The sequence below is a fragment of the Rhinoraja longicauda genome, chromosome 6 (assembly GCF_053455715.1).
Source record: "Rhinoraja longicauda isolate Sanriku21f chromosome 6, sRhiLon1.1, whole genome shotgun sequence".
Taxonomy (NCBI): Eukaryota; Metazoa; Chordata; class Chondrichthyes; order Rajiformes; family Arhynchobatidae; genus Rhinoraja; species Rhinoraja longicauda.
Genome location: NC_135958.1, coordinates 67,172,567 through 67,186,601, shown reverse-complemented (window position 1 = coordinate 67,186,601; position 14,035 = coordinate 67,172,567). Strand labels below are relative to the sequence as shown.

The following is a 14,035-nucleotide window of genomic DNA, read 5'->3' as shown; positions in this document are numbered from 1 at the left end:
ATTGTTTACTTCCAGCATTTGTCCTGTCATTGAACACATTTCCTATCCATTCCGTAAGTGACCATTTTAATTCCATAGGCCTCAGTTTTGTTATCCAGCATCCAGCTTCTCAACCCATTCCATATCAAGGTGGAGACGATTGATAGGGAACTGGCTACAGGCAGATAAGGGGAGAATGGAATTGCTCTGAGAACTAGTATTGATTTGATGGGCTGACTATCTCCATTATCTCTTGATCCCCTTAGTTCCTTGAATACCAATTTCAGACTTGATTCTATCTAAATGTCCAGCGTCTATAGGTCTCTAGGGTAAAGAATCTCTCCATCTCTGTCTGACATAGTTAATGGAACCCTTAATTACACTCTTAATGTAACCCTGTCAATCTCTAAGACATGTTTCAATGAGATTATCTCGAGTGAGCATAGGCCAACTCACTCTTCGTGTGGAACAAACACCTCATCCTGGACTGTTCTGGTGATACTCTGTTCTAGTTCTGATGCTTGGTACAAATAACAAAACTGCCCAATATTGCAGGTTTTTTTGTGCACTGGATTCTCCTTGCAATAAGATTCACCTTTCAAAAGACATGACTAGTAAAGCATATTTTACTTAGAAAAGACCTTGTAACACTTTTCTAAGTGATTTGTTCCCTTGTCTGTTCCACTTCTCGTGTAATGGATCATTTTCTGCCTCCAGGTACAGGAAGCCAATGCCAGGCTGGATCGGGAAGCGCTGAATGAAATGGAGCTTGCTCCAGTGCAGCGCAGGATTGAGGCTCGATCTGCTGACGACTCCTTCACCGGATATGTCCGATCGCTTTATTTTGCAGATTCCTTTGTAAGAGATGGTGAGGGAATATTGCTCATTGAGCTGTTGATCCTGGGAAATGTCATACAGCTTGTTTAACCTATATCTCTATCTGTATGTCGGTGGAGTCTGATATTTCAGAAGGTCCATATTTAGTGGGACACATCTAGCACTAAGCCACTTGTTTCCATAATTTGGACAGCCAGTCTCTAATATGTCAAGTTTTTCTCCAATATCTTGATTTTTATTTTGCTCATCTCTTGTGTGTAATCTCTGTCACTTTAGCCACTGTGTTGATTATATTATTTTTAAAAACTCAAGTTTAAAAAAATAATATAATCAACACAGTGGCTAAATCACTAGTTGCAGACTAGTTATTAAGCCAGATTTCATGTCTTAAAGCTAGTCAAACTGAGCTTTGGTTTTATAGGTTCCTACCATGAGCCATCGCTGTGGGCTGGGACCAACGGTGGAACTGTATTTGCTTACGCTATTCATGTTCCTCCTGTGGAGAGAAGAATGGAAGAGCCGGTCACTGCGGCACAGGGTGAGTAAGTTGCACACTCCCAACCCTATGTAAGGTGAATGATACCGTGTAGTCCTGAGCCATACAACTGAATGTCTCCAGGCGGCAGCTTTTGATTCTCACTTTACTGTATAGCATTGTGATGTTAAATATCCATCCAATACACTGTCTAATTTCCTCTGAAAAGTAGGCATTTTGTCAAAGCTGTGGCAGGCAAATAATATTGCAAGCAGTGCCACCCTATCATAATGCTCGTCTGCCTTAGATTTTTGAAAAAAGCCATTTTATTTGTAATCCTATTCCTTTAGGAGCCATAGATAATGGCTGCTACTGAATGAGCAGTGCTGTAAACTGCATGCTTTAACTTCATTACCCGAGCTGAATAAAATTTGTATTCTGAATTGTATTCACAAATCTCCAGGCAAACTATCCTGTCTCTCCTTTATCTCCAAGCTGCTGTGATAACCAACAATAGGGAGCCTTTCCAGAGTTGTTCTATCCTGATCAAATCAAGCAGTGCTTGATTCAGCTCGAGGATTATCAGAGGAAACAAATGGAAGAATGTACTGTTTGTCAATATATGTAAACACAATCACACACGTGAAGGGATGAGATATATAGATGTCTTGCTATTGGACAAAGGGAAATTATGTGCAAGCCAAATGATGATTATTTATCAAACATTTCCTTGAAAGGGAGCCAGTTCTTTGACACTTGCAGAGTGTGGTATATCAATCAATGATCGGAATTTTTTTTCATCATCCAGGGAGCACTACAGAATTTCACACACCTGTGCTCTGCACGAACTATGTCTGCTCCGTCACCAGTAAAGTGTTCTGATCCCTCCTGATCTCTGACCTCTGGCGCCACTAAAGTAATGCACGGGCTTTGGGAATTAAAAAGAAAGGAAGTGAGCATTGAGAGAGCGGGATGTGTCAAAGAAAGTGCAGTGTCTACTTATGTATTTTAAGCTTTTATTCCTCCAGTTAAGAAAATATTACATTAATATTATTCTTTGACTGTTGCAAAATCCCTGCAGAAATTGAGGTGGATCTGCATAATTATTTCAGTTGTTCTTTTAACCTATACCACTTTCTTCACAGCAAAGGAAATTCAACTCATGCACAGAGCCCCTGTGATTGGTATCTTTATTTTGGATGGTCGAGGGGTTCTCCTACCTGAACCACTAGAAGCAGCACATGACCTCTCCAAAAGCCCTGACATGCATGGGAACCACATGTTGTTGGTCATATCTGAAGAACAGTTCAAGGTAATTGATTCAATCCAACCAGCAGGTTCAGATGATGGCTTGGGCCAGGGTCTCTGTCTTGTTGGTCTTCCCCTCTTCAACTTGTTGCACAAATGCAATGCCAACGATTTTGGTCCCAGGTCGATGGAATGGCTGGCAGACTTAAAAACACAATGTCACAGACCTTATGCATCTTTCTTGGGTTTCTGGTTTAATATTGATAAATTAGTCTTTAAAACACATTTTGAACATCGTTTATTTCAGAATTTCAAAAATTTGCATTGTATCAGTTTAGTTTAGAGGTACAGCGTGGAAACTGGCCCTTCGGCCCCCCGAATCTGTCGACCAGCGATCCCCACACGTTAACACTGTCCTACACACACTCGGGACCATTTTCAATTTTACCCAAGCCAATTAAATTACCAACCTGTACGTTTTTGGAATGTGGGAGGAAACTGGTAGAAATCTGTAGAAATCCACGCAGGACACTGGGAGAACGTACAAACTCCATACAGATAGCACCCGTGGTCAGGATCGAACCTGGGTCTCTGGCGCTTTTAAGGCAGCAACTCTACCGCTGTGCCGCCCTAGGAGGTTTGAAAGGTTGCCTAAAATTAGAGAATTTAATGGTGGGTTGTAAACTTGCAGATGAATCAAAAGTTGGTCATGTTGTTGATAGTGAGGAGGAAGCTTTGGACTGCAGGAGAATGCAGATAGTCTGGTTAACTAGGCAGAACAGAGGCAAGAGGAATTAATCCAGAGAATGCACTGTAGGAAATGAGAGGCAAGCAAAGATGCAATAAATGGGGATATATTGAGGTATAACAGAACAAAAGTCACTTTTCCATAGGAGTTGGGATCACCTGACTTGAGTGCCTCAGGCGTAAATGTCACCAGGGAGTGGATCTCATGGTTCATCTATTGTTTCTGGTTGGGGAACGCTCAGATTGGTACGCAGTCCTCTACACGATTACTGATGAAGTCAGTGACAGTAATGGCATACTTTCCACAGTGGCATACTTTTAGGCTGGCCACTGAGACTTTGAATATGGACCAGTCCAGCAACTCAAAGCAATCACCTGGGAGCTCACCTCAGTCCTCAGTCCAGCTCTGTAATGGAGCTTCACGCTTCAGTTTTTGCCTGCAAGCAAGGAGAAGCAGCACAGCCTGATGGCCAGGTGGGAGATGGAGGATTACATGTCTTTGGCTGTATAGCAGTGGTTGAGGATGTTTGGGCTCCAGTAGGACAAGGGATGTGCTGATAGTATTGGTTGAAGTCATCGGTTATAATTCTGCTCATTTTCTTGACAGATGTTCACACTACCGAAAGTCAGCACAAAAACTAAGCTGAAGCTGACGGCAATGGAAGGGTCACGGGTGCGAAAAGTGTCTGTGGCCAATTTCAGCAGTTGTCGAGCAGGGGATTACAGTGAGAACGGGCTGCTGGTGCTGACCAACCTTGGTGATGTCCAGGTCATCTCTCTCCCAACCCTCAGAAATCAAGTTCGGTACGAGTGCATCAGGAAAGAGGACGTGAGTGGAATTGCCTCTTGCGTCTTCACAAAGTCCGGCCAAGGTAGGGATTGAAGAGAGTGATTGATAAAGACCAGCTGCTGTTTGTGCACCAAGCAATTCATGCTTGCTATGCCGCACAGACTGGGAGAAGGAATTTTGAGATGCTTGAGTAATTTATTAATGTACAAAATTTCAATGAAACTGCAAACTTGTTTTTGCAATGAGATGATGCCTAGTAGAATCAGTTGCCTGGGGGTAACATTTAAAAAATGAAAATGGGAAAACTTCCATTGGTTATTGAATTAAACGTTTTTTAAATTTGCAATCTATAAACCATATGGAGAACTGAAAATGTATAAAGCTGTGGTGTGCATCCTTGTCCTGAACCTTCAGTTGAATTCAAGCAACTTCCCTCATGCCAAATCTGATTGCTCCCCCCCCCCCCCCCCCCCCCTGAATTTGGCCGGCTCCAACCCCCTTGAACGTAAAGAGACTGCTTCCTCTGGCAGATTCGCCAACAGTCGCAAACCTTTCTACTTACCAAACCTTGCTTGCTCTTTCAGGTTTTTATCTTATCTCCCCCTCTGAGTTTGAGAGGTTCTCTGTTTCCTCAAAGTGGGTGGTGGAACCAAGGTGCATCATTGACATTGATGAAGGGTTAGGAACCAGGACTTCCCCACAGAAGATATTGCAAGATGGACTTGTCACAAAACCTAATTCCGAGTAAGTTTTCTGTCTGGATTCAACCCCAAATATTGTCTTATTAACTTGCTGGTTTATTCAGTCTCATTGTCCTCTTTAAGTGATGTTTTTTTCCAGGGGCCTCCACACCAGGACAGAGAAATTGCTGTGTAATGTGCAGCACTTCTCAAATGAAGGACAGGTGGTCTATGGTAGAGTTGTTCATTATTGATTGAGGAGCTGCGAACCAGTGCTGTCTAATAATACTTGAGGCAGCGCTCCATCTGAATCGTGTAAGGAACACGACCAGACCCTGAACTGTTTCATTTGGCTTGTTAGCTGCTAATTATTAAGTAGTATAGTAGTATCATATCATATCATATATATACAGCCGGAAACAGGCCTTTTCGGCCCTCCAAGTCCGTGCCGCCCAGCGATCCCCGCACATTAACACTATCCTACACACACTAGGGACAATTTTTACATTTACCCAGCCAATTAACCTACATACCTGTACGTCTTTGGAGTGTGGGAGGAAACCGAAGATCTCGGAGAAAACCCACGCAGGTCACGGGGAGAACGTACAAACTCCTTACAGTGCAGCACCCGTAGTCAGGATCGAACCTGAGTCTCCGGCGCTGCATTCGCTGTAAAGCAGCAACTCTACCGCTGCGCTACCATGCCGTCTAGAGCACCCAGCACGTTATCAGAATCAGAGAGAACATCCACGTTATCAGAATCAGAGAGAACATCCTTCAATCAGCCATTCACCACTGTTCATTAATGAACTAGTCATTCACCTCTGTTATGTTTGTTCAAACATTCTGTAATAATTGACTAGGTTCTATGAAACATGAAGGTATTTAAATGCCAGGTATTTATTGTTTAGGATGCCCTCATGACTAACACCTGTAGCTAAATAATTCCTGGCAATATTCTGATGTATTTAATGAGTTCAATCTGCTTCCATTGGTAAGTATGTCAGTTTGAAGATGTTCAATCTTTTAATAGTGTTGTTGTACTGTTGCTTCACAGGGAAATGGTGCCTTCACAGCAAAAGTGTGGATTGAGCAGGCAGGCTAGTGCTGGAAGTGAGGGTGATGGTAAGTTGATTCAAAATTTCTTCAATGGGGGAAAAAAAGCACCTTTCTCTGGTGAACAAACCTGGTGATTTATTATTGCATCCCTTTAGTCATCACATCGAGATGATTTACAATCTCCTGCATTAACTGTATCTGACTGTTGTACAGCTCTGGCCTGATTAGTGTTGGTATAATTCTTGCAAAGACATAGATTATCCAGTGCTCGCATTGAATGTCACTCTTGGACATGTTATGGTTTAATTTATTGAAACTCCTGTGCGCTTTGCAACACGAGTCACTCATGAGTTCACTATCACTAGACTATGCTAAATTCCTGGGATAAGTTTCATAGTAAATTGTACCAATTGTTTGCTGTTTTGGCAATATTTATAAAGATATTGCCAAGAGAGGAGGATTACTTTATTTGGTTATTGAAGTATCGCCTCCAATACAAATCTGAAATTGGGAACTTTTTATTTGATACTTTGCCGGAGAATTCTTGTATTTCCTTACAAAATGGGAGAAGATTGTTCGACACAGCAAGGACAATTACAGTGGTCGGTTAACCTACTGTAATTGCCTTTGAGATGTGGAAGGAAACCTGCATGTCTTTGGGATGTGGGAGAAAACTGAACACCCAGAGGAACCCCATGCTGTCATAGGGTGCAAACTCTACACAGGCAGCACCCGAGGTCAGAATCAAATTGTGTCTCTAGATCTGTGAGATAGCAACACCACTCCTGCTCAAAATTTCAACTAGTATTAAAACAAAATTGAAATGAACCATAAAATGTTATACAGAGTTTGGATTGATCTCACATTAACATCTTGCAGGGAAGAAGGCAGTGGAGATCATGGAACATGCATTACTCAACGATGAGAGTAAGTACAGTCACTCAGTTTTCTAAAGTGTGGTTATGTAGGTGTTTAACGTGCCTCTGCGGGTGGTGTGTAGACTGTGTAAATGTACTTCTGGGATGTGAGGGTAAATGTTGAATTTGACCTCTCTGGACTTATTTTCCAGGAGTTCTGCTGGAGATTCAGAGCACACTGGAGTCTGAATCCGCTTCAACTGACAGACTGTAGGTATCGCTGTAGATGTACTGGATAGGGTATGGTGGGTGGGGTGATGAGGGCGTGGGGTGGGAGTGCTGGGCAGTGGCAGGGATTGTGAAGAACAACATTCGAGGCTCTTCAGCTTCTTGGCTGGGGGACATTGTAGTGATTTTGATACCTCTGGATGACTGGAGACTCAATGGATTAATGTGACACTCTGTTGCAGGAGCTTTGGACATCTAAACAGGAACTCTAAGAATGTGGCTGGGGTACAATCCCAAGGACAAAGAATGATTAATGGAGGTGGGTACTATCATGAAAATCTCCACTTGCACACATTGTGAAGATTAGTTAGAAGTTGAATAATTTCCCAATGTTTGATTAATAGTTGTGGTGCAGAGTCACCAGACAATGTGTATGTCACACTACAGCCTAATACCTTCCATTGCTCAACCCTCGACCATCAATCTTCGCTTGTCTTAATTGACCAGAAATGACTTGGATAATGGAACAAATCTAAATTCTCTAGCTAATGACTTCCTGACTGTCCTGCTATCAATGTGATTCAAATCAAGAATATGGCAGAAAACCACCTCGTGTTTGGATAAATGCAGCCCTGATGGCTGAAGCTTGATGCGTCTCAGACACAGCAGGTCATTTGGCAACTCGTCTATGCTTTGAATATACTCTCCCTCCACATACTGTGCAACCCTTTAGTGGTGCGTCCCACCCTCGGTGCTGCACCAACTTGTCAAAGCTGCTTTGTTTAGTCCCTCTGCAAATCTGTGACCTCTGTGGTCTAGAATAAGGAGAACAGGTACATAGAATACCACCTGTAGGTTCTCCTACAATGCAAAATGTGCATTGCCCTCACTTGCAAATGTATTGTTCCTGCGTTGCCATTGAGTCAAAGACGTGGAACTCTCAACCATGTCCAATTGCCATATGGATGACACTAATTCAAGAATGTGGCTCATCTTCACCTTTGTGCCCAATTATAAACTGGCAGAGGAGGGTGGCCTTGGAAAAAAGTCTCGTAATGAATGAACTTTGTATTTAAAAGGGTTAACAGCATTAAACACACCTCTGCAAATAATCAAAGCTTTTTTTTGGCGTGATACTGGCAAGACCCTTCTCCAATCACTGCAGAAACAAATGGTGTCTCCTCATAACTGAAACACTCCATCCCAGACTACATTCTGCTGAATTTCCTCTACACCCTCTTCAGAGCAATTGTGTCCTTCCGACATTGCTGTTATCTGAACTGCACACAGTCCTGCAGCTGTGGCCTAATCAGTATTTTGTAAAGCTGTACCATAATCTCCCTGCTCTTGCTTTCTTTGCCCTGACTATTGCCCGTGCTCTGCCTTCGCCCCCTTGTGCTGCTACCATTGGGTACCAGAGGCCAAAGGCTACATCTTTTTTTTTGTGACTACTTTTCAGTCTGATGCAGTATTTGTCTTAAATTGGAAACTGAGGCTTCTATTTGGAATCTCAAATCCCAGTCTGACCTAAAAAATAGGGTCCTTCAAGCTTACCTGGTTAGACTAAACTCTTGTGTTTTTTCTATTGCCTGTTTTGTTGGATCATCTTCCTGGGATTTTGCTTGAGTTGATCCTTGTGGGTAAGAGGGTGCCACTGGCCGCAATTAATACTGGTCCACTTTAAAACCAGACCCTTTTTGTTCCTATGGTTTCCTTGTTCAGATCCACCTATCATGATACAGCCTTGCAAAATGTCACTGGTTAATCTGCTGTTTCGTCAACTGCATCCTCCACTCCACTCCCTCCCCTTCCACCAAGTGTCTGCTTTCTATCCACTGCAGAGCACTGCAGTCTCGCAAGGAATCCCCAATAGGCAACCTTTGACATGCAGATAGTCAAGTGGTGACAGTCAGACATCTTATTCCTTGTCCAATTGTTTCAGAAGAAGCCTCTCCTGCCTTTTGTTAACTGCTCAGTGAAGGGTTTATTGTGAGTGTTTATATGTTACTCCTCTCCATCAGATTGATGACAGATACTGATGGGAGCACTCGTTGTGCTTGGTGCCATACACTACATGTTATACCATTGGACAAGGGGTGGCTGCTGGGAAGAAGGCAGCTGCTGGAATCTGACTGCGACACAGGGAGATGCCAACTCGTTTAGTGCCTAATTCACTATGCTTCAGCCCTCTGATGGAATACTTTCCTCATTTCTTTTCCCTGTCTCTTTGCACAGTCACTGGAAAAATGATGGATTTTAAATAACTTCCTGGGTGCAAATAGTTTTAATAGGGGAGCTTTATACCATTGTATGACTTTTATATGGTTTTAGATATTTCTAAGGGAGTTAAACTTTGAATGAAAATGAAAATTTAGATTTTTTTTAAATTACAGAACATTTAGTGATATTTAATATATGTATAATTTAGTTTCTGGTGGCTGCTGTATTGTTTTACTATGTAGTAAACATTGAGGAAATATTTTCATACTTACAGATGGTTTTAGTGAGTAAAGGTGCTCCCTTGGAGTCTATTTTTGTAGCCAATCGTGTCATTTAAAAGATAATGAGATGCCATTGTAAACACTACAGACCAATAAATTAAACCACTTTCACAATGAATCAATGTCTATGTATCCAATCTTTTACAGGGTTTGTAAATAGATGAGGTTGGGAGGGTTGGTGAGGGAGCAGCAGATATGTGGTCAGGGGACTAAGGGCAGAAAGTAAGGAGCATCTACGAAACCAGTATTGCCAGTTTCACAGTCCAAGTGCGTCATTGGTCGGTTAACATCTGAAGTGGAAGGGGATGGGAGGTGGGGAAGATGGTTAAAGCATTGTGCCATTGAGGATGCTTAACACTGAAATCGACTTTCCTTGACGTTGGAGAGTCAGTCATCATGCGGAGAGATCTCCACCGCAAGGTGGGCCTTCTGCCTACACTTTCCATTCATTCTTGGAGACAGTTGCAGAAACCAAGCAAGCAGCTGCTCATTACATTGAAATGAAGACCATAAACAGTGAGACAAATAAAGTTCTTGTTACGAGTCTGTGGCTGGAATTTGGACTCGGTTTCATGGAAGTGCAGACTGGGTTGTTTGTGTATTTGGAGTCTATGAAAGAAATAGAAACAATAGATGCTATACCTGCCTGGTGATTTTGATTTGTGTACAAGGAAATCCAGGCCCTTTTGAATACCAACATCTAGTCTTTTGCCATTAAAAAAAATAACCTTCCTTTCTATTTTTCCTACCAAAATTGATCTCACATTTTCCCCCACTTTTATTTCATCTGCCATCTCCTGACAGCCTTTCGAGATGTCCCTTTGTATGCTCCTCACATTTCACCTTGGCACCCAGTTTTGTGTCATTGGAAAACTTGAAGGTATTACTCTTGGTCTCCTCAATCGAGATTGTGAACAGCAGGTGCCAGTATTGATCCCAGCAGCAACCCCCTGATCACTGCTCCCAACCCCCCAAAAATCTGTTTATTCCTACTGTTTATGTCCGTTCTTAAGCCCTAAACCTGTGCCAGCATTGTGCCCTGCTCCTAATGCTTTAATTTTGTTTAATCTGTACTCTGAAAACCACTTGAATGACCATGAACTATTTGATGTGAGTTTATCTTATTGTGCCAAGGAAAAAAAATTTCAACAGATTTGCTGAAAACTAACTTTTCATAAATCTGTGATTCTGCCTGATCCCTTGTTTAAGTGCCCTGTTATCATTTAAAAGGTTCCAGCAATTTTTCTCAACATTACATCGAGTCCTCCAACTTTAAATAACTTGCTTTTTCTGCCTGTACCAAAATTGGCCATTTCTGCTCTTAAGTTATCAATTTGTGTATTGGCTCAGTTTTTTCTTTCTCCTTAGTACAGCCTGATCTAGCCACATCCACAGCCTAGCCATGAGTAACACATTGCAGATAATCACCCCCCTTGACTGCCTCTAGTAACCTGGTGCATCCTATCACATACTCTTAGTCTTATCCATTCCATCCTCTGAAGCATAAAGCCACCTTATCTTTTTCCTTATTCCGAGGAAGGGTTTTGACTAAAAAAAGTCAACCTGATTCCACAAATGTTGTCTAAGAAAATAACTGCAGATGCAGTTACCTCCACCATGACTAACGAGAGCTTTCATCTGTTTTCTGAATTACTTCTCTCCCCGTCTCTCCTAACCCAGTGCAAAGATAGGGAGATAGGGAGGTACTTGTCTTTACCTCCTATCCCACAAGCCTCACCATCCATGTGACTTCCCCTCTCCTGTTGCATTCCAAACGGACTCTTCTCTCAGCATATCCCAGGTTTGTACTCCTATCTCCGTAGGCCATTCCTCCTCACACCTTCACATGTGATGAAAGGAGATGCCCTTCCACTCTCCTCACCAAAGACCAATACAACTTTCTGATGAGGCAATGATTCTCTAACCCATACTGTAAGAAAATAACTACAGATGCTGGTACAAATCGAAGGTATTTATTTCACAAAATGCCGGAGTAACTCAGCAGGTCAGGCAGCATCTCAGGAGAGAAGGAATGGGTGACGTTTCGGGTCGAGACCCTTCTTCAGACTGATGTCAGGGGGGCGGGACAAAGGAAGGATATAGGTGGAGACAGGAAGATAGAGGGAGATCTGGGAAGAAGGAGGGGAAGAGAGGGACAGAGGAACTATCTAAAGTTGGAGAAGTCGATGTTCATACCACTGGGCTGCAAACTGCCCAGGCGAAATATGAGGTGCTGTTCCTCCAATTTCCGGTGGGCCTCACTATGGCACTGGAGGAGGCCCAGGACAGAAAGGTCAGATTGGGAATGGGAGGAGGAGTTGAAGTGCTGACCAACCGGGAGATCAGGTAAGTTAAGACGGACTGAGCGGAGGTGTTCAGTGAAATGATAGCCAAGCCTGCGCTTGGTCTCGCCGATGTAGAGAAGTTGACACCTGGAACAGCGGATACAGTAGATGAGGTTGGGGGAGGTGCAAGTGAACCTCTGCCTCACCTGGAAAGACTGTTTGGGTCCTTGGATGGAGTTGAGGGGGGAGGTAAAGGGACAGGTGTTGCATCTCCTGCGGTTGCAGGGGAAAGTGCCCGGGGATGGGGTGGTTTGGGTAGGAAGAGACGAGTGGACCAGGGAGTTATGGAGGGAACGGTCTCTGCGGAACGCAGAGGGGGAGGGGATGGGGATGGGAAGATATGGCCAGTGGTGAGGTCCCGTTGTAGGTGACGGAAATGTTGGCGGATGATCTGTTGGATCCGCTGGATGGTGGGGTGGAAGGTGAGAACGAGGGGGATTCTGTCCTTGTGAGTGGGGGGAGGGGGAGCAAGAGCAGAGCTGCGGGATGTAGAAGAGACCCTAGTGAGAGCCTCATCTATAATGGAAGAGGGAAAGCCCCGTTTCCTGAAGAATGAGGACATCTCTGACGTCCTAGTGTGAAACACCTCATCCCGGGCGCAGATGCGGCGTAGACGGAGGAATTGGGAGTAGGGGATAGACTTTTTGCTGGGGACCGGGTGGGAAGAAGTGTAGTCCAGATAGCTGTGCGAGTCAGTGGGTTTATAGTGAATGTCCGTCACTAGTCTGTCTCCTGTGATGGAGATGGTGAGGTCCAGAAACGGGAGGGAGATGTCGGAGATAGTCCAGGTATATTTAAGGGCAGGATGGAAATTGGAAGTGAAGTGTATGAAGTCAGTGAGTTCTGCATGGGTGCAAGAGGTAGCACCAATGCAGTCGTCGATGTAGCGGAGGTGGAGTTCGGGGATGGGGCCGGTGTACGCCCGGAACAGGGATTGTTCGACATACCCGACAAAGAGGCAGGCGTAGCTAGGGCCCATGCGAGTGCCCATAGCTACACCTCTGGTTTGGAGGAAGTGGGAGGAGTCAAAGGAGAAGTTGTCTGTGTTTTGCTTTTATTTTGGATGTCCAACATTGACAGATTGTTATTTGATTAAGAATGATTTGTGGGATATGGAGGCTGCTAGGGTGAATGGTGAAGACCGGGAAGCTCTGTCTTACCTGGAAGGGCAGCTGTGATCCCTGAATGGAAGTGATCCCTGAAAGAGGAGCGTTAAGGACTGGTGTTGCAACCACAGGAGATATACCAGGGGAGGGCATGAGTTTGGTGGGAAGGGATAAGCGAACTACAGAGTTGCAGAGGGAGTGGTCTCCGTGGAGAGCAAAAAGGGGTGGGAATGGGAGGATGTGATTGGTGGTGTGATTCATCAGCAAGACCAAGCATGGACTAGACTCCCATTTCGCTGAACACTTGTGCTTGGTCCTGCTGGATCTCCAGTTGTGAACCATTGTAACTCCCAAACCCATACTGACCATTCTGTGCTGGGCCTCCTCCATTGTGAGAGTGAGGACACACACAAACTGGAGGAACAGCACCTCGTATTCCCACTTGAATAGCTTACAACCCAACAGTATTAACACTGAATTCTACAATTTTAAGTAAATCACCCCCACTCTGCGCCATGTTTTTCTTCCACCTCGTCCCCCAGCTCCTTTCTGCTCACCTTCTTATTTATCCCCAAGTCCCATTTTAATTTTATTCTGTCTTTTTCTCCCACTGTCCTCTTCAACCTATATATCCCTCCCTTCGGTTTTACATTTGACTACTCTTTACTAGTTATCTGACTCCCTTTTGTCTTTTCACTCTTAGCCTTTGTCACTTCACTATCTGCCAATAACTGCCCGTTACCTGTATCAACCTCACTTGTCAGGCTTTGCCCCACCCCTTCCACTCTTGCAGCCTTCTCCCTCTATGTCTGAAGGTGCCCGACCCAAAACGATGTCACTTCATTCCCTCCACCTGCCTGACCTGTTGTTCCTCCAGCAGTTGTTTTTTTTTGCTCAAGGTTACAGCATCTGCAGTCTCTTGTGTCTACACGATGATCGATCTTCTCCCCCACCACCCCCTTAATTTCCAAATCACTATTTCACTTTTTTTTAATTCACAATGTACTGGGTATGACTATCCTGGGAACTCTTCATCCCAGGGATCAACGTGTGGTGGTGGAGTAATTGCTCCGGGGTGTTGTGTGGGAGAGAGTGAAATTAAACCAGGGGTTGTGGGGAAGTGGTCAATCTGGGGCGAGGTTGAACGATAGGATTGTGATTACTTTTACCATTAGATTTGTTT

The 14,035-nt window shown here is 43.9% G+C and overlaps 1 protein-coding gene across 5 annotated transcripts in view; it reads left to right on the top strand.

Annotated features, from left to right (window-relative positions):
* llgl2 (LLGL scribble cell polarity complex component 2) overlaps positions 1–9,501 on the top strand; it is a 76,773-nt gene extending 67,272 nt beyond the window's left edge. For all 5 annotated transcript variants that reach the window (XM_078401231.1, XM_078401233.1, XM_078401229.1 and 2 more), the window contains 10 exons: positions 697–847; positions 1,238–1,354; positions 2,437–2,603; positions 3,894–4,158; positions 4,661–4,820; positions 5,814–5,881; positions 6,695–6,742; positions 6,885–6,942; positions 7,143–7,219; positions 8,922–9,501. In XM_078401231.1, coding sequence (XP_078257357.1) covers positions 697–847; positions 1,238–1,354; positions 2,437–2,603; positions 3,894–4,158; positions 4,661–4,820; positions 5,814–5,881; positions 6,695–6,742; positions 6,885–6,942; positions 7,143–7,219; positions 8,922–8,926 — 1,116 coding nt within the window. In that variant the 3' untranslated portion in view covers positions 8,927–9,501. The remainder of the gene's footprint in view (positions 1–696; positions 848–1,237; positions 1,355–2,436; positions 2,604–3,893; positions 4,159–4,660; positions 4,821–5,813; positions 5,882–6,694; positions 6,743–6,884; positions 6,943–7,142; positions 7,220–8,921) is intronic.
* Positions 9,502–14,035: the final 4,534 nt, after the last annotated feature.